General features: G+C 43.8%; 2 protein-coding genes and 1 pseudogene across 3 annotated transcripts; 1 reads left to right on the forward strand and 2 right to left on the reverse strand.

The window, feature by feature from the left end:
* Window positions 1-2,797: 2,797 nt before the first annotated feature.
* LOC4326607 (protein ROOT PRIMORDIUM DEFECTIVE 1) lies at window positions 2,798-4,732 on the reverse strand. The gene has a single exon (XM_015768073.3). The coding sequence runs from the start codon at window positions 4,700-4,702 to the stop codon at window positions 3,323-3,325; it is 1,380 nt and encodes a 459-aa protein (XP_015623559.1). The 5' UTR covers window positions 4,703-4,732; the 3' UTR covers window positions 2,798-3,322.
* Window positions 4,733-5,438: 706 nt separating this feature from the next.
* On the reverse strand, window positions 5,439-6,220 carry LOC107278392 (amino acid permease 4-like; annotated as a pseudogene).
* A 3,723-nt stretch (window positions 6,221-9,943) lies between these two features.
* On the forward strand, window positions 9,944-19,361 carry LOC4326608 (centromere protein C). 2 transcript variants are annotated; one of them, XM_066311415.1, is made up of 18 exons: window positions 9,944-10,259; window positions 10,506-10,693; window positions 10,817-10,902; window positions 10,981-11,083; window positions 11,420-11,622; window positions 11,699-12,303; window positions 12,406-12,540; window positions 12,662-12,689; window positions 14,139-14,218; window positions 14,372-14,597; window positions 15,175-15,257; window positions 15,537-15,639; window positions 16,218-16,342; window positions 16,623-16,725; window positions 17,269-17,348; window positions 17,717-17,828; window positions 17,944-18,051; window positions 18,943-19,361. In XM_066311415.1, the coding sequence occupies exons 1-18, from the start codon at window positions 10,116-10,118 to the stop codon at window positions 19,065-19,067; spliced, it is 2,637 nt and encodes an 878-aa protein (XP_066167512.1). In that variant the 5' UTR covers window positions 9,944-10,115; the 3' UTR covers window positions 19,068-19,361. The 2 variants fall into 2 exon arrangements, with proteins under 2 accessions (XP_066167512.1, XP_015632271.1); XM_015776785.3 differs by having other exon boundaries at window positions 14,495-14,597.
* The last annotated feature ends 12 nt before the right edge of the window (window positions 19,362-19,373 follow it).

A 19,373-nucleotide genomic window follows, 5' to 3' on the forward strand; every position in this document is an offset into this window, starting at 1 on the left:
AGATAGAAAGTAGAGGACAAAAGATATACCCGAAAATGATAGCAGTTACAAAAGCTGATAGAAAAGCTTACTGTCAATTGATTTAAATAGAGCAAGAGAGACCTGGTTAATATGTCTGTTGGATTGTGGACAACATAGATTGTTTCTGTACATTTAAATCTTCATCAGCACTTAACATCATAAATGAGGTTATGTTCGATTGCTAAACTAGACCTATATCCTTTAACCCATGCTGTCATCAATACATGTTACAAGAATAGACCATTTACTATAAGCATCTAATGACACTATCAAACAAAAAAATTTTCAGAAAAGGACATATAGCTAGATAGGAGGCACAAACCAGAACTAAGTCCCCATCACACAAGAAGGCCAAAATAAAAATGACAAGCACGATTATCTGGTATGAGCAGAGGATGGCAATGCTACTACTAGATGATATTACTTGAGGATCATAGTACTATTATTTGAAGGGAGAGCTGACCATTTCAGGTGGCAAGATGACAATAAGTTAGTTAAGAATTCAGAATAATTAAAGTATAATTGGGTGTTAACACTTAAAATGTACACAGTCAATGACATAAAATAAATCCTAAAACATGTTACTACGTACTCCCTCCGTTTCAAAATATTTGACACCGTTGATTTGTTAGTACGTGTTTGACCATTCGTCTTATTCAAAAAAATTAAGTAATTATTTATTATTTTCATATCATTTGATTCATTGTTAAATATACTTTCATGTACACATATAGTTTTACATATTTTACAGATTTTTTTAAATAAGACAAACGGTCAAACATGTGCTAAAAAGTCAACGGTGTCAAACATTTTGAAACGGAGGGAGTATTTAGTAAAAACATCTGCACAGCAGTAAAATGGAGTCCAACGATAGCAGCATATTTGGCAGATAATATCAGACATTATAGCAATGATGACATCACGTACTAATTAGTGGCTTCACAATATCACGCAAGTTGAAATTCAAAGGTTTCAAATGATATCTAGAAGAATGTCGTGGGGAAATATTTTAGCGTTCTGTTCCGGGTCGCGACAAAGAACAAATCCTACAGACTGCCAATTCATTACACTCAGCATTCCAATGCATATTGAAGAGTTGAAGTCTTTTACAAAAGTGCATATGGCAGAGACAATCACAACTCACAACCACGACACAAGACATACCAGTAGGGGTGAAAACGGTACGGAAACGGACGGAAACCACCTTTATCGTTTTCGTTTTCATATTTTTTTCGAAATCAGAAACTCCAGATAGGAAAACGGAATCGAATATTATCGAAACCGAAAACAGAGCGAAAATGAACCATCACGGATACGGTAACGAAAATTTATCGGAATAAAAAACCCCTCAAACTGATAAATCCAATTCTCAAGTCTCATCAGTCAACAATTCATCATAAACACAATCATATAAGACTAATTTTTAAGTCTCAACCGTATATCACAAAACACAATCTATGGAATAGATTATCTATGTTTAAGAGAGTAATGTTGTTGATAAATCTCAATGCAGGAAAAAAATATTCTTATGTAACTCTAGATTTGCATAACAAATATTTTTTAAAAAATAATAGCCAAACACCATGGTATTCACTCTTCAGTGCTTAAAAAAAGAATCCAGGGTATTTCAGTCACAAAATTTCCGGAAATTCCGAGAAAATTTCCGGAAAGTTTCCGACCGATTCCGAGTTCCGACGGAAACTGCCCTTATCATTTCCATTTCTGTTTCCGAGAAAATATTTCCGAATTCGTTTCCGTTTCCGAAAAATTCCGACCGACAGATTCCGTTTTCGAAAATAGGTCCGGAATCTGGTAAGTTTCCGTACCGTTTTCACCCCTACGTACCAGCACTATGCATTTGAAATAGTGAGCAAGCTGCAGACCTCAATAAGGCATGCCAACTGCAGTGCTACATGAGCCTTCATCATTCTGTTCCAAACTGAATGGACTTTTCCTATAATATTTGTTTTCTGATTTTTCATCAATGTCTTTTGCACTGTGCATTGGTTGCCGTTTCAATCTGTACCATGTTCCTTCATTGCAGATATGAAAGCCATTAAGGTTACATTCACATGTGAACATTTGTTGTTTTGCATAGAAGAATCATTATTAATCAAGGGATTGCAAAAGTTCCGAACTTGAACAATGTTTTGAAGAACAGTCAAGCTGATTAGTTACTAAGTGAAATGAAATAGAAACTATTTTTGTTTAATCAGTCAGTTAATGCTGTTTACAACCATGACGCTCGGAATAGAAGTCCAACTATCTTTGGATAGTAAAGAACGCATATCTAATAGGTTAGACCTTCAGTCAGGTTAAACATTCTGAGAACTACAAAGCTGGCAGGTAAAATATGGTACTAAATAGTAAGGTTCAGCTATCACAAATTCACAATGGACAGATGACAACATGTCTGCAATGTATAGTTCATAAACATTGATTATGCATCAAATCATAGACAGATGCAATGATCCTTCGTTAACTATGTAGAAGGTAAAGCATAGTGCCTAGGCTAAATTCCCAGCACAAACCCCCAAAGCCAAACAGCCTATGAGTAGATACGGCAAAAGGATCCAAAAGGCCAGTCTTACTTTTCCTTGAGATCAACTCTGCAAATTAATTCTGTTGGACTGTATTTCCAGATTTCTTAGCCAAGACTCAAGACATAGCAAGGAAGACATCAAACAATTAATAAGATTAAATATGATGTTGACATTAACACTGACATCAAACAATTCAGTTTTAGCTGGAGTTTCCCTGCAACACTTATTGCACAGAAAAGTTCAATTGTTTCTATACGATATATAAGAAATGATAGGTAGTATAGTCACAGAATTTTGAGATGGCAATGCCAATCCTCAAGATATAAATACCTTTTAAGTGGAGAGAGAGAGAGATTCACTCCTAGTGTGAGAGACTGAGAGTACTCACAAGACTCAGTAAAAATTAGTCAGAACTCAGAAGAACGAGTGCTCAAAATAATGAAGGGTTTTCAGTTCTCATGCCTCTCTCTTTGTTCCTTCTTCATAAAACGGAGTGCAAAACAAAGATGCCATCCGACCATTGCAGTGAAGTTAAATGCCAACACCCAGAGTCTTCATTTGACAATATCAACAGTTTTAGCGCAAGATATCTCTCTAATTTTAGCCTTAGGATGTAATATCTTCTCCTCAATCAGCATTGCTGCATCCAACTGTTAATTCACCAGCAGAAGAAAGAGAGCTCATAGATGGTGTCGATACTTGTTCTAGAAGGCAAGCTTCCTTAGTTGATGTTTAGTACCACGGTATGATTCTGCTCCTCACTCAATGTAGAGTGACTCAACTCCCGAGTCATCACCACTATCTCCACCATATTCACCATCAACCTTAGTATTCGTTCTCCGGTCACTCGCTTCACCAAGGAACTCCTCCCTCAATTCTGCTCCCCCACGACGACCGCCACCAAGCTCATCCCATCCACGACCCATGCTAGTGAACATTCGGTCCAAATTCGCCTTCTGTGGGTTCAACATGAGCAGCTCTTCCAGTTTCCGCCTCGCCGCATAAATCTCATTGGGCTCAACGAGTTCACCTTTGTAATACGCCTCCCGAAGGAACACGGTGTGCAACTTCCCCTGGTTTCCCCTCGTGGATATGTAAAATATGCCCTGGTACTTGAGCAAGAACTCTTTGATCTTCTTGGGCACGCCGAGAGCATCACGGAACAGTGCGAGGCGCTCTAGCGTGGTTCGCTTCTCAACTGTGAGAGATAGCAGCTCATGGACCGCAGCGACGGCGCGCTTCTCCATGCGCCGCCGCGCCTCAAGCGAGCGCAGGTCGTGGCCGGAGACGTCAGCATACGGCGACGCGTAGGGAAGCCGCTGCCATTTCCAGACCGCGATGCGGAAGTACTTGCCGATCTTGAAGCCTGGCGGGAATCGGGTGGGGAACGCGAAGCGCACGTCCTCCTCCCCGGCGCCAGGGTTGCGGTGCTCGCGGTAGTGCTGCTCCCGCGCGCGCTCGACGGCGGCGACGGAGAGGCCGGGCGGGTCGGAGGGGGAGGGCACGAACTCGACGAACTGGTCGGGGGTGAGGCGGAAGAGGGCGGGGTGGGCTTGGATGATCGACTCCGCGAAGTCGTCGGGGAGGCCGAGATCCCGGCGGAGGAGGCGGATGTGTTCGAGGCGGAGGCGGTGGTGCGGGGGCGCGAGGAGGAGGAGCTTGCGGATGCGGACGATGGAGGCGGGCAGCGAGGAGGCGACGGCGTCGGCCTCGAGGCGGAGCGCCGCGGCGGCGCGCGGGGTGAGGCGGGCGTGGAGGACGCGGTGGACGGGGTGGAGGAAGAGGTGGAACGCGTGCGGGTGGCGCAGGAGGAAGCGGCCGGCGTCGAGGGGCGCGAGGCGGAGCTGGCGCCGGGCGAGCGCGCCGAGGCGGGAGAAGGGCACGGACACGGCCCCTCCCCCGCCGCCGGCGAGCGCGGTGGGGGCGGCCGCGTAGAGGAGGAGGGAGTGGAGGGCGAGGAAGCGGCGCACCCGCTTCTGCACCTCCATGATGCCGTCGAAGGCGTGGTCCCGCACGCGCTGCTGCTTCTGCGGGAGGGTGGTGGACTTGGATGCATATCCCGCCGCGGCCGCAGCCGCCCGCCAAGGCGACGGCGGCGGCGGCGGCGGCGGCCGGAGTGCGGCGATGCGGTGGAGCATTGGAGGTTTGGGGGAGGTTTTGCAGGGTGTGGTGTTGACTGGGGGCGTGATGTGTGTGTTGGATCGGGTGGTTGGTTGGTGTGGGCCTAATCGGCGTGAGAAATCTTTTGATTTGGGTGGGCTCGAGTGGTTGTGATGTGGGCCTCGTAGCATACAATTGGGCTCTTTGACCGTATAAGGCCCATTGCAACAAGGCCTACAAGATATTTCATCTCATTTATGTGTTTACACTTTATACTTGTTATATTTAGGAATAAGTTCACCGGAGGTCCCTCAATTTAACATCGAGATTTTTTGAGGCCCCTTAACCACAAAACTAGAAATGTGTACCTCTAAACTCACACAAACCGTTTAAAGGAGGTCCCATAGCAGTATATGTGGGTGGTTTCGCTGATGTGGCATCCTAGTCAGAAAAAAATTAAAAAAGTACATGGGGCCCACATGCCAGTAGCACTTTTTTTTTCTTCTCCTCTCCTTCTCTTCTCTTTTATCTCTTCTCTTTCTCTGAAATCTCCTCTTTCTCTTCTTCTTCGGTGAGTGAGGCCAGCGGCGGAGAGGGCGGAGCGGCGATGGGCGGGCGGTGGGCGAGCGCGGCGGCGGGTCCGCGCGGCAGCCGAGCGGTGGCAGGCAAGCACGGCTTGCGGGCGGAGCAGCGGCAACACGAAGCGACGCCGGGATGTGGGCAGAGTGGTGATGGGCGGCGGCGGGCGAGCAGAAGGCAAGCGCAGCGAGCTGCGGCAGAGCGGACGGCGGGCGAGCACGGTGGCGAGCGAGCGGACGAGCACGGCGGGCGGAGGAGGGGGCCGCAACGGCGGAGGTGGCCGAAGGAGGAGCGTGGCGGCGGTGGGCGAGCTCCGCCGACCTACTCAGCCCACCACGTTGCCGAAGAAAGGAAGGAGCATGGCGACGACGGTGGTGAGGCAGACGAACTCCGAGCGCGAAGGGCCCCACGCGGAGCTCCTTGGCGATGAACGCGCTGTCTGGCCACCGGCAGGACGCCCAGCGCTCGATGAAGACGATGATTGGTTGGACGAACACCTGGTAGGCGCCGACGAGGTGCACGACGTTGGCGACGTCGAGTAGCCAGAAGGATTCGTAGAACCCTAACCCCGTGAGGAGGTTGTCCGGCAACGCGTAGCCCATGCACCCACACAACATGTAGAACACCGTCGTCGTCACCACGCTCAGCCTCGTCGCGCTCTTCATCACCTTCACCTCCGACGGTGGCGGCGCCTTGATCGTGTCATGAACAACAAAACAGAGCAAGCAGCGGTGAGCAAACAAGGTTTGCTCAGAGAAAAAAAACAGAGCAAGTTAACTTTGTAGCTAATGCCTAATGGTGTCAGTCTCACTCACTTGGATCTCGATGAGGATGTTGGAGAAGGAGTAGGCGAAGGCGATGTCACCGAATGCCTACAGGCTGCGCCACACCTTCTGCGTTGAGCTGACACCGACGCCGATGCTGATGCCGGTGAGGCTGCCATGGATCCCGCCATTGGCTGCAAATTCAGAGCTCATCACGGTAAGCAAAGACAAATTAAAGAACCAGATTATCTGTATGTGACAGAAGAATTAATGGACGTTACTCGAGCTGCGGCACGGGTCGCCATGGCCGTTGTGGAGTAAGGGTTACTCGCGCTCGTCCGCTCGCCCGCCGTCGTGCTCGTCCGCTCTAACCGCCGCCGTGCTCGGCCGCTCGCTCGCCGCCGCACTCGGCCGCTCGCCCGCAGGCCGCGCTCAACTGTTGCCGCCCGCTGTCGCTCAACTGCTATGCTCGCACGCTGCCCGCCCATCGCCGAGATAAAGAGAAGAGAAGGAAAAGAAAAGAAAAGAAAGAAAATGTGCAACTGACATGTGGGCCCCATATACTTTTTTATTTTTTTCTGACTAGGATGCCACGTCAGCGAAACCACTCACATATACTGCCATGGGACCTCATTTGAACGTTTTGTGTGAGTTGAGGGGTACACATTTATGGTTTTGTGGTTAAGGAATCTTAAAAAATCTCGCTGTTAAGTTGAGGGACCTCCGGTTAACTTATTCCTTATAGTTAAGGTTTGTTGTTGTTTAGTTAAATTTTGGCACGACAATAAACTGAACATGATTTCATCATTACAGCTTTACCGAACTCCATCAAAATTTGATAATTCCGAAACCTTCTATTTATAAAACTACACCAAATTTTGATAATGAATCAAACCAGACAACACATTTGCATCTTTATATTGGCAACATTTGGCATAGGTGGTGTTTGAATCTCCTGGAGATGAAGATGAAGATAAAGATTAAGTGTTTCACGCAAAACAAGATGTTAATAACGTGTGATTAGTTGAGTTTTAATTACTATAAACTTAAAAAATGGATTAATCTTACATTTTAGAACAACTTTCATATATAAAGTTTTCGCACGAAACACACCGTTAGCGGTTTGAAAAGCGTGCCACGAGTATCCAAAAGTTTATCCAACTTTTGTTGGAGAAAAGAACAGGGCTTATCAATCTTTCGCTTTACTAATAAATAATATTCCCTCCATCTATTTTTGATAGTCATATTTCCAAATCTGAAAATTTTATTTTTGATAGGCATATTTCAATCCAACAACTTATCATATTGATGACTTTCTTGGATTTAATGCATGACTCTTCATTCTTCCACACATGATTGGTTACGTGGGCATTGAGAAATGTAAATATTAATGAATCGCTTGTTTACGATGAATGACTAGTAGCATATTTAAATGGATGATAAGTAGAATTACTTATCCTTATTCTGTGTGCCAAGATGAAATATGACAAAAAAATAGATGGAGGGAGTAATAATGTTTATTTTAGCAATGAAATGGATAGATCCTCGGACCCTGAACCATTCGCTGCAATAAATAATGGTAGGGTTTATTTTGGCAACGAAATGTCCCATTGGCTGAAATGATCACATCATTCACATCGATTCGGAAATGGACGACGGAGTGATGAACAATGCAACATTAGTTCAGTCCTGTAAAAAGAAAAATATTACAGTGGTTCAGTCCTGTCAAAGAAACTGTAGCATACAGTTCAGCTTTGCGTAATCCAACATTGTTTAGCTCCGCGTAATGCAAGCTCAACAATAAACTGGAGTAGGAAGGTTTCTTTGGCGTGTAGGAAGTAAGATCAGATTGTTTAGGAGTAAGCTCAATGATAATATGGATAGAACCACCGAGTAGCATAATCCCTTTTGCTTAGGACCAAAATATACCGCTGCTGCTGCTAATAATAAGTTTATGACCGTCGTACCCGCACAGATATTCTCGTTTTTTTTATTTTTTTTTACTCCTTGGATTAGCCGACACATTATTTTCTTTGGGTTAAGAGGAATTGGCAGCATGCAGTTTCAACGGTCAATACATTGTTCCCTATACTCTTTGCGCTCCCCTCGTGTCCGGTGTGGGAAACCAGGAATAGGCAGTTGAGGCATGCATGTATATCCCTCATGGTTTTTTAGAAAAAGGCCTAATATTCCGAGAAATCTAGAAGCAACCCTCCCACCACTTCTACGGAGGCAAGCTTTGATGGGCATGTTGCACGCATGGAGCTCCTCCTTGGTGAGGGGATGGTTTTAGGGTTATGGGTAGCCGTGGAAACGTGAGGCCACGTGCTTGGAGACCAAAGTAGTAGAGTGCGCCGGCTGTGTGGCCGAGGTAATGGCTGGTTCGGTCGAAAAGGGCGCCAGTGATGTGGGGCTTCTCAGCTCTAGCAGAGGGGAAGGAGATTTGTATATTATCGAGGGGGTCCTGATTGGGACCTTGGACGGCCATGCGATGGCCTGGAGCTAAAGCTACCATGGCTGGTGACGGCAACAGGTGAAAACGGTCGTAAACGATCAAATTCGGTAGCATCTCTTTGAAAAAAATGCTCGATCAGCCGGTAATTGACCATATTTATCATTTAAACTACTCAATATCGGTATTAATAAGATGCAGAAAGAAATTAGAAAAAATAAAATTTAAAAATAGCTAAAAACGATATGGTTAGAAACAATACCCCTTATAAAAAACGGTGCTCGGGTGATAAGGAACTTTCCGTGACTGTTTTTACCCCAGTAGACGGTGGCAAGAGGAGGCGTGGGTGGAGGGCAGGGCAGGCTTCTCACAATAGCTAGACCCTCTCTTGTGCCTCACCAAAGGCCAAGCCTTCGACTTTTTGTAACCCGTCTGCCCCGCCATGTGGCCGTGTCCCCTCGCCGATGAAAAATCTCTCGCAATCGCTAAAAAAGAAAAAAGAAAAAAAAACCGAAACCCCGGCAACGGGGCCCCGCGACCCGAAATCCGTTGGGTTTTTACTCTATTAGGGTGTATAAACGTTCCAAACATCATACCCATGGGTACGTTAACGGGCAAAACCTTCACCCATCGGGTACACGAGTGTGGGTACGTTCTCCTGTCACCCGAACCCATTAACCCGTGGGTTGAAAATACCCATAGGCCTAGCCCAATATGCACATGGCCCAAGGCCCACAACCATCAAAACCCTAGGTATAAATCCTATTTTCCTTACTCCTCTAAACTCTATTCCCCTTCTCCTCCTCTCATCTCCCTCCTGTCTCCGTTTCTCCACCGCCCCCATCCCCCAAGCGGCCAAGCCACGGCCGCACCGCACGGGCGCACGCCACACGCCGGCACGCCACTGCACAGGCGCGCACGGCCGCAACACCAGCCGCCAGCCGGTCTCGGTCGTGCTGATGGAGTAGGGGCGCCGCTGTGCGAGCAGCCGCCAGCGTGGGGGCGGACATCCACCGCGTCGGTCGCTGCCTGAGGCAGGGTCCAGGGAGTCAGGGACGCTGCCTCCTGGGGGCGGGATAGCCACCGCGTCGGTCGCCGCTTGGGGGCAGGGGTGCAGTGAGGTAGGTCGCTGGATCCGGCTGGGGCCGTGACCGTGAGTAGAGATGGTTTGCTGTTAATTTTGCAATGTGGATGGCTGTATGTATCCTGTATGGTTTGTTTGAGCCTTAGTTTTTCAATCTTGCTGTGTACATATCATTGCAGCCTATAACCAAAATTGTTGCAACGGGTGTGGGTACTCATTTTCAATGGGTACCCATCACCCGTGCGGGTGCGGGTATAGGAGAATTTCTCACTCGTGAGTGGGTGTGGGTTTTCTAGTGGGCAGATTTAGTTTTAATGGGTGTGGGTACGGAGAGTGGAAACCCGTTGGGTCCATACCCGTTGCCATCTCTAGAAACCCCCCCGTTACCCCTCGCCATTTCGCCAACCTCCCGGCTCCCGCTGCCAGTTTCGATTTTTGAAACGCACACAACAGGGGGGCCAAATCGCCCCCATTCCCCGTTCCAATCCTCCATCCCCCACCCCACCCCCACGCTCGCTGGGAGCTCTCCGCCACCCCGCGCGGCGGCGAGATCGAGGCGCCGCCGCCGCCGTATGGCCTCGGCTGATCCCTTCCTAGCCGCATCGTCCCCGGCGCACCTCCTCCCCCGAACCCTCGGCCCCGCCGCGCCGCCCGGGACCGCCGCGTCCCCCTCCGCGGCCCGCGGGGCGCTGCTCGACGGCATCTCCCGACCACTGGTACGCTCCCCCCCCCTCCCCGCGCTCTCTAGAACCGAATCGATGGGTGTGCTCGTGCGCGGCTCGATCTCGCTCGGAGTCTCCTCCGAGGGTTTTGCTGTTTTTTTTTCCTCCCCACCCCTTGTTTTTTCTTTCTAGTTTTTTTTTTTTGAGGATAATTCTTTAGAGGAGAAGTGACGAACTACTGTTCTGTTTGTGTGGATTTTGCTCGAGCTAACATCACAAATGTGTCAATGTGCGGGGCAGAAAGGGTCCAAGGAGCTAGTTGAGCAGGCTAGAATGGCGATGAAGGCTGTCGGGGACATAGGGAAGCTCTATGGCGGCGATGGAGCGGGGGTGGCTGCCGCCGCTGCGGATGGCAAGAACAACCAGCTGGGGAGAAGGCCTGCGCCGGACCGCAAGCGATTTCGGCTCAAGACCAAGCCCCCCGCGAAGTAAGCTACTTGTTTGTTCTACTGTTGTTTCCCTCGGTAGCTTGTTCATTAGCTAGCTACATTTTGCTGTAGTAAGTGGTGGTTCGAGCTCAAATTACTTGGTTCCTTTCTCTTGTTCTCCAGCAAACCGGTGCAAAATGTGGACTACACAGAGTTACTGAACATTGAAGATCCTGATGAATACTTTTTGACCCTGGAAAAGCTCGAAAGTAATCCATATCGTGGCATTCAATTTTGGTAGCTAGCAAAAGCGTCAACAACACTCTAACAACCGTCCATCAATGCAGGAGCTGATAAGGAGATTAAAAGGTTAAGGGGTGAGGTTCCAACTGAAGGAACATATAATAACCGAGGCATTGAACCACCTAAGCTACGACCTGGGCTGTTGAGGTTTGCTTCTTATTTCTTTCCAAAACTCGGGTGACTAAATAAAATTTATGAGCCACATGGGTATATAACTGCAGGAAATCTTACTTTCTTTCTGCTATATAGCATCTTGTGTTATGCACTTAGTTGATTCAAATGTGTTTCCTTATCATTTGCTCCTGCTTATCATTGCTACTGATTGAGACAAACAGTGGGAGTGTATTCAGCTTCATTGTTTGTAGCTACTTTATGCTAACTATCGTCACTCTACAAAGGTTACTTATTACTGTGATGTACTTGAAGCATCTGCCTGAAATAAAAAGGGAATTGATCCGTGTGTTATTGGTGGTTAATTACCAGGAGAAAATCAGTCCATTCTTACAAGTTTAGCGCCAGCTCTGATGCCCCAGATGCCATTGAAGCACCTGCTTCCCAAACAGAAACTGTGACAGAATCACAGACTACCCAAGATGATGTGCATGGCTCAGCTCATGAAATGACAACAGAGCCTGTTTCTTCAAGATCTAGCCAAGATGCTATACCAGATATCTCAGCGAGAGAAGGTCACTTATCTCCTCATTTCCAATTTGTTAGTCAATACTTGATTGTATATTTGCTTAAATATTTTCCTCTGTACAGATTCATTTGTTTGGAAGGATAACAGTTTCACCTTGAATTACTTACTCTCCGCATTCAAAGATCTGGATGAAGACGAAGAAGAAAATTTACTCCGAAAGACTTTACAGATTAAAGAAATAAGCATAGGAAAAGTTTGTCTCCCTGACTTCAATGTTCCAGGTGACACGCCTGCAAGCAACACTACTGAGCAGAAAAATCCCATGAGTGATCATGCATTAGAAAGAACTGCACCTGGAAGCAACCTTGCTCGAATTTCACAATTGGAGAAACGCATTTTTGTTGGAGATGCCCTGGAAGATAAACATGCAGATCTTTCAAAAGATGATGAATCTGATGGGTCTCCGGAAAGTCTGCTGTGTAAACAATCACCTGTGCGACGTTCATCTGATGCAGTGGGTTTGATGATCAATGAGGGCTCTACTGCAATGGAGACCCCAAGTCCTAGCATCAAATCTCCAGAGCATGTGCTTGAATCTGAATCGAACCCTCCAGATGGTGTAACAACAGATGAACAGCCAACAGAAAATTCACCAATTGGTGTGGACAGAGATAGTGAACTTGTCAAAGAGAAGGGCACATCTTCCAGGCATAGTGTTTCGTTAGAGGTAGTTGTTACTAAAACTTGTTCTTCGGACTTATATTTGCTATGGAACTTCTTCTAAACCGTTGACTCTGCTGCATATATTATGCTTTATTTTAAACCTCAGGAAGATGTTATGCCAATAGATTGCACGGTTTCTCCTCCCGATCATTTGGAAGGTGGCTCGACTGAAGTGTTGACGAACATTACAAGTAGAAATGTATCTCCATTGCATCATGGAGATGGCAATTCTGAACATCAGGTAAGTTCCTGGCTCCCTGCAGAAACAGTTATTGCCAAATTTAGATCCCAGCATGTGTAATGTATGTTAAACTTAGTGTGTTTAATGCGTACGGAACTTTGATTTCTCTATTGTGTGACAGGAAATAGTTGGAGGTGATGTGGCCCAAGGTACTCATTTCCCTTCTAATTTCAGAATATTACCTTGTAATACTTGCAACATTTTGTCTTCATACTGCACAGCCACGGCAACAAACTTTTGCATATAATTTAGAGTTTTAGACTTGATTAAAAAATCTTGAAGTTGCGATGGTCGACTCAGAATGGTGCCTTTTTTTTTCGACATCTATCCCAATGACTTTTTATGCAATTTTCAATCTTTAATCTCTCTTCCTCTCAGTATTATCCTGTGGAATCGTTTTCTGTTGTAACCGTGAAATCATTCCTATCATAAATGCAAAAGTTGCTCGATAGTTGCCTGTTCTGTTGGAATTCTTTCTTGTGACTGTAGCAGTGGACATTGCTATGTTGTACTGCTTAAAGAAATGGATGGTAGTGCATATTCTGCAAATCAGCTATTTATTTTGTAATTGCTGAGATATTTAAAGATAAAGAATGATAACACGTTGCTGTTATTTTGTTGGCGTGTTGACATATTAGTGCCATGGAATGATGCTCTTCTGGAAATAATATGTAGAATGATATTAGTAGTTTATAGTCAAACTTCCTTCTTCCACTTGTTTATTTATTTATTTGCATATGCTTTCTGAAAATGAATGCCATTGGACTAAAAAAGTATTATTTGCTGCATGGGATTGGAAGATTATTTCTAGCTAGTATATGGACCATGACAATTCATCCCCTCTTAGAAGCATCATCATCTAGAAGAATCAGCTTCATTATTTTGTTGTTATAATAATTTTGTACCATACTACAAACAAATCCTGCATTTATACCAGTTCATTCAGAATTCAGATTTGGTTTGTTCAATGTAATGCATTTATGTCTTCAGCAATATGTTTTGGAACCTAAGTTTGTTAGCACTATGCTTACCGTTCTTACTAGTTGCATGAATTTGAAAATGTTTGCCTTATATAACCATGGCCTTTAGTTTCTTACCATGAAAATTGCGTAGCACCTGGTATTTGCCACTGTTTGATGAACACCCCACAATTCATTGTGTGGCATTTACAACTGCAGAAGCTGTCTTGCTCTGCAAAGTCCCCCCTTAGCATTACTTTGCAGACTCTAAATTACAAACATTTGAAAACTTAGGAAATAGACATAAACCGTCAGCCATAACATTTTATTACAAGCTAATAAAGTCTCTGTTATTCCTATATACTCTTGCTTTCATCTCTTATCGACAAACTCAATCATGGTATTCAAGACATTAAAATAGGATATGCTTTTGTCAAGCACTAGTATCTTACTTCTTTTGGAAACTTGTTATGTTGTAATATCAGAGGGGACTTTGCAAGGAATACCTTATGGGGACAAATGGCACAAAATAAGTTGTTTTTCTTTCTTTTTTTCATGCCATAACAACTGAGAATTCTATTTTCCAATTTCTAGTTTCTTCTTCTTTTGTTGAGGTTTAAAGCACATTTTTCTTCACAGATAATCCGATCCATACACTGGAAACACCCCCAGAAGATACTCCACAGAATCAATCTGAAATACATCGTGGAAGCATTGAGGTAAGTTTTTCATCATTGTAATTCTTTGCGTTTGCCATAGCCTTTGAAACTGCTGTAAATATTCCTACTCGAAGTTAGCAGCAGTAGTTGATCTTTTATCTCTCTCTACTGCACCAATATGGATGACATATCACTTTGTTGTCATGTACATAGTGCTGGGAAGGCAGGAACTGGCAGAGTTGCAATGATTTGTCATATTCCCTTCATCATGTGCATACTTATCTCAGTTTATTTTTGTTTGTCTTCTCCTTTTACATGTCTTCTTTGGACTTCCAGAAACTGGCAGTTGATAAAAGCAACGCACTCTCCCCAAGTCAAGGGAAGCAACATAGAGGCAAAAATAAGAAGCAGCCATCGAAGAGAGGAAAAAGAGAGACAGGTTTGTACCTATTCTTGTTTGGGCTTATATTTAGTAACTTGTAATACATGTATGTTGAAGAATTGTTTTGACCTACTATCCAAATAGCTATGGCCACAAAGGACTATTATCCAAATAGATGTTTGGCCACAAAGGACTGTTCTTACCTATGGTTGGCTGCTTCACTGGGCATTATCGTGCTCGTTACTTTGCAGACTCTAAATTACAAACATTTGAAAACATAGGAAATAACCATAAAATGTCAGCAAAAACATTTCTATTACAATCTAATAAAGTTTCTCTTATTCCTCTTATCTGTTCTATTGCTTTCATCTCTTATCTACAAACTCAACCGTGGTATAGCTGAGAAGACATTGCAATAGGATATACTTTCGTCAAGCGCTAGTATCTCACTTCTTTTGGAAATTTGTTATGTTGTGATATCAGAGTGGACTTTGCAAGGAGTACCTTATGGGGACATAAATGGCACAAAATAAGCTGTTTTTCTTTATTTCTTCAAACCAGAACAACTGAGAATTTTACTTTCCAATTTCTCATTTCTTATTCTTTTGAGGTTTAAAGCACATTTTCTTCACAGATAATCCGATCCATACATCAGAAACACCCCCAATGGATACTAATCCACAGAATCAATCTGAAATACATCGTGGAAGCATTGAGGTAAGTTTTTCATCATTGTAATTCTTTGTGTTTGCCATAGCCTTTGAAACTGCTGTAAATATTCCTAGTTGAAGTTAGCAGCAGTAGTTGATCATTTATCTCTCTAATGCACTGATATGGATGACATATCGCTTTGTTGTCATGTACATAGCGCCAGGAAGGCAGGAACTGGCAGAGTTATAATGACTTTCTCATATCGCCTGCATCATGTGCATAGTAATCTCAGTTTATATTTGTTTGTCTTCTCTTATTACATACTTGTATTCTTTGAACTTTCAGAAACTGGCAGTTGATAAAAGCAATGCACTCTCCCCAAGTAAAGGCAAGGAACAAAGAGGCAAAAATAAGAAGCAGCCATCGAAGAGAGGAAAAAGAAAGACAGGTTTGTACCTATTCTACTTTGGGCTTATATTAGTAACTTGTAATAAATGTATGTTGAAGGATTGTTTTGACCTACTATCCAAATAGTTATGTCCACAAAGGACTATTATCCAAATAGCTATTTGGGCACAAATGACTGTTCTTACCTATGGTTGGCTGCTTCACTAGGCATGATCGTACTCATTACTTTGCAGAATCTAAATTGCATACATTTGAAAACGTAGGAAATAACCCTAAAACGTCAGCGAAAGCATTTCTGTCACAAGCCAATAAAGTTTCTCTTATTCCTCTTGTCTGTACTCTTGCTTTCATCTCTTATCCACAAACTCAATCATGGTATAGCTGAGAAGACATTGCAATAGGATATGCTTTCGTCAAGCACTAGTATCTCACTTCCTTTGGAAACTTGTTATGTTGTAATATCAGTGAGGACTTCGCAAGGAGAACCTTATGGGGACATAAATGGCACAAAATAAGCTGGTTTCTCTTTCTTTTTTCAAGCCAGAACAAGCGAGTTTTTTTACTCCCAAATTTTCTTTTCTTATTCTTTTGATTTTTAAAAGCATATTTTCTTCTCAGACAACCTGATCCATACACCGGAAATACCCCCAGAAGATACAGACAACACAGTACATACACCGGAAATTCCTCCAGAAGATACTTATCCACAGAATCAATCTGAAATACATCGTGGAAACACTGAGGTAAGTTTTCTCATCATTATTATTTTTTCTGTTTGCCACAGCCTTTGAAACTGCTGCTGTAAGTATTCCTACTCGAAGTTAGCAGCATTAGTTGAACATTTGTCTCTCTACTTTATTGATATGGATAACGCATCATTGTTGTCATTTACGTAGCACCGGTAGGCATGGGCTGGCAAAATTGCAATGACTTTTGCCATATTGCCTGCATCATGTTTATGGAAATGAGTTGCTTATTTATTTGTCTTCTTTTTTTACATGCTTGACTGTTTTGGAATTTCAGAAACTGGCAGTTGATATAAACAATGCACTCTCCCCAAGTAAAGGCAAGGAACAAAGAGGAAACAATAAGAAGCAGCCATCAAAGCGACAAAAAAGAGCAGCAGGTTTGTACCTATTCTGCTTTGGGCTTATATTTACTCATGATACATGTATCTTGAAAGATTGTTTTGACCTAGTATCCATAGCTATTTGGCCACAAAGGACTGTTCTTAGCTACGGTCGGCAGCTTCACTAGGCATGACCACGGGCCTTCTAAGATGGGAATTCAGCATCCTTTGGTTCCATATAATGCTGGAAAGATTTGATGAGCTATCTCCAACTGATTCAAACTTTATTTGTCATTATGCTGTATTTTTGGTGAAACACTGAAACCTATACGCTTTCTGCTGGTTCTATGGGATGGGGTGGGACGCGACGGTCGAGCCCACTTTTGAGGGTGTTTGGTTCGGGGACAAGTGGAACGGGATCATCTGACCCCTTCCCTCAACCAAACAGATAGTTAGGACTATCCCATCCCATAAACAGGGATGAGTCTAACCCATCCCACCTTGTCCCCACACCAAAGACACCCTAAAATGTTTAGGGCACATATTATGGCATTAATAGTCTTCTTCCGTGTGGATTACTGAAGCACATTTTCTTCACAGGTGAGGCAGGTGATTTGGAAACACACGCACCAAACTTTGAACCAGAGATTCAACCTCATGTGCAGGACACAGATGTTGAGGTAGATTTCTTTCCTTGAATATTCAGTGAGCATCTTGTTCTGTATTTCTGTAAAATATCGTATGGATAGCATGCGAATAGACAGCACAAAAGCATTGGATGACTTCTTGTTTATCATGTCATGCATATGTTATTGAAGGCCATAAAGGTACATGTAACATGCTTGAGCATTTAATACATCACCCATGTTGAGGTAATGAGGGATGAGTAGTTTCGTTTTATTCAGTAGGTTAAGATATGGACTTGTTTAGGCCCCTGAAGTCACACACAGCCATAAACAAGCATCACACAGACTGACAACTTCTGTTAGATAGACATATTCACCTTCTGTTACATGGATTAATTTCATATTTGCTTTTGGACTTCCAGCAACAGCCAGCTTGTACAAGCCAGTCACCATCACCGAGTAATGGTACGAGTAAAAATGAAGTTCGAAAGAGAAATAAGAAGCAAGATTTGAACAGAAGAAAAAGCTTGGCAGGTCTTACTTCTGCAGATTGCACCATTTTTAGATTTTATTCAGAAATAACAAACACAAATACACAAGTATAAGTAGGAAGCCTGATATTTCTATTTTCATGTGTTATTATTATCAGATGCGGGTCTTACTTGGCAAGCGGGTGTTAGACGAAGCACACGAATACGGTCAAAACCTTTGCAGCATTGGCTTGGTGAAAGATTTATATATGGGCGTATACATGGAAGTAAGTATAATGATCATGCCAACAGTTTTTTGAGGGGAATCAACATCAACTGTTTTTGTGTGTGTTCCTGTCTTTTGCTGCTTCTAGGCAGGAATATATAACTGGTGCTAACCAGACCTTCCGGTTTGGACCATGAGGTTCCATACTGTCTGGAAAGAAGCTCTTCTATACCTATTTTAACAGAACCTTGATGTTAATGCTCACAAAATTAAATACTCATATTCCTGAGGAAAAGTATATGAAAACAATAGTGCAAATAGTAAACTGGAATAGACCGTTAACAGCCTGACTACAGCCTACTGGCCTAACTCCAGTAAGTTCTTCAAAATCCTTTTTTTTTAATCAAATCTGCTGCTCAGGAAATGCTGCTAGTCGGAATAACTTTTTTTTATTAGTTACTATATTTTAGTTCAGGCAATTTTGTTATTTCCTTGGTTCCTCCAATGCCTCCATTCTCCAGCTGTGCTGGATAGTGTTTTAGCGACTTACTAGATCTCATTACGGTTAAGTACTAATGGAACTTATATCACGATATAGGTAAGACAAACATAAGTAAGCTAACTTTTGTCTTGGTGGCTATGAGAAACTGCCACATGAAAGCTCCATTTTTCATCCTGCTAGTTGTCTACTTGTCTGTACATTGATAACTTGTGGAGAGTAGAAAGCTCCTGCTTTGGAAGTGGAAGACAGTGGGGGAAGTCAGGGTAAATTACAATTGGATACTGGGCCAGAATCTAATACTGCTATAACAATGCTTAACTTCTCTTTGGGGTTTCATCTGCCTGTCTATGTACTATTTTGCATGCACCCTCCTGATGGTATTGTTAATAAAATAACATATGATACCAACATTAAGCAACAAAGTTTGATTTGAACTACATTCTTTTGCAGCAATGGCCACAGTCATCGGTGTTAAATCATTCTCTCCTAGTCAGGAAGGCAAAGGCCCATTGAGGGTGAAATCCTTTGTTCCTGAACAGTTCTCAGATTTGTTAGCCGAATCTGCCAAGTACTGAGGTCCTGGCCCGGGAAAGTCCCTATCTTCCTTTCTTTGGACAAGTTGCATTCTTCGACATGCATGGCTCGCGCAACCTGTGATCTGTTCCGTATCTATGTGTTACTTTTGCTGTTAATTTTTCGTCATTTGAGGTGCTTCCTCCTATATTGTAGAGCTAACTCTGTGTAGAAGTGTTTGTATCTGTGGAGTTGCAGTGTAATGCATACATGCTATGAACTTGCATACATGATTTATTTTTTTTAAAAGGAAGCTGCTCGGAGTCGGGGCCCGGGACTGCCCATTTTCATTTGTAGCTGTTGTGTGT

Source organism: Oryza sativa, chromosome 1, assembly GCF_034140825.1.
Source record: "Oryza sativa Japonica Group chromosome 1, ASM3414082v1".
NCBI classification, from domain to species: domain Eukaryota; kingdom Viridiplantae; phylum Streptophyta; class Magnoliopsida; order Poales; family Poaceae; genus Oryza; species Oryza sativa.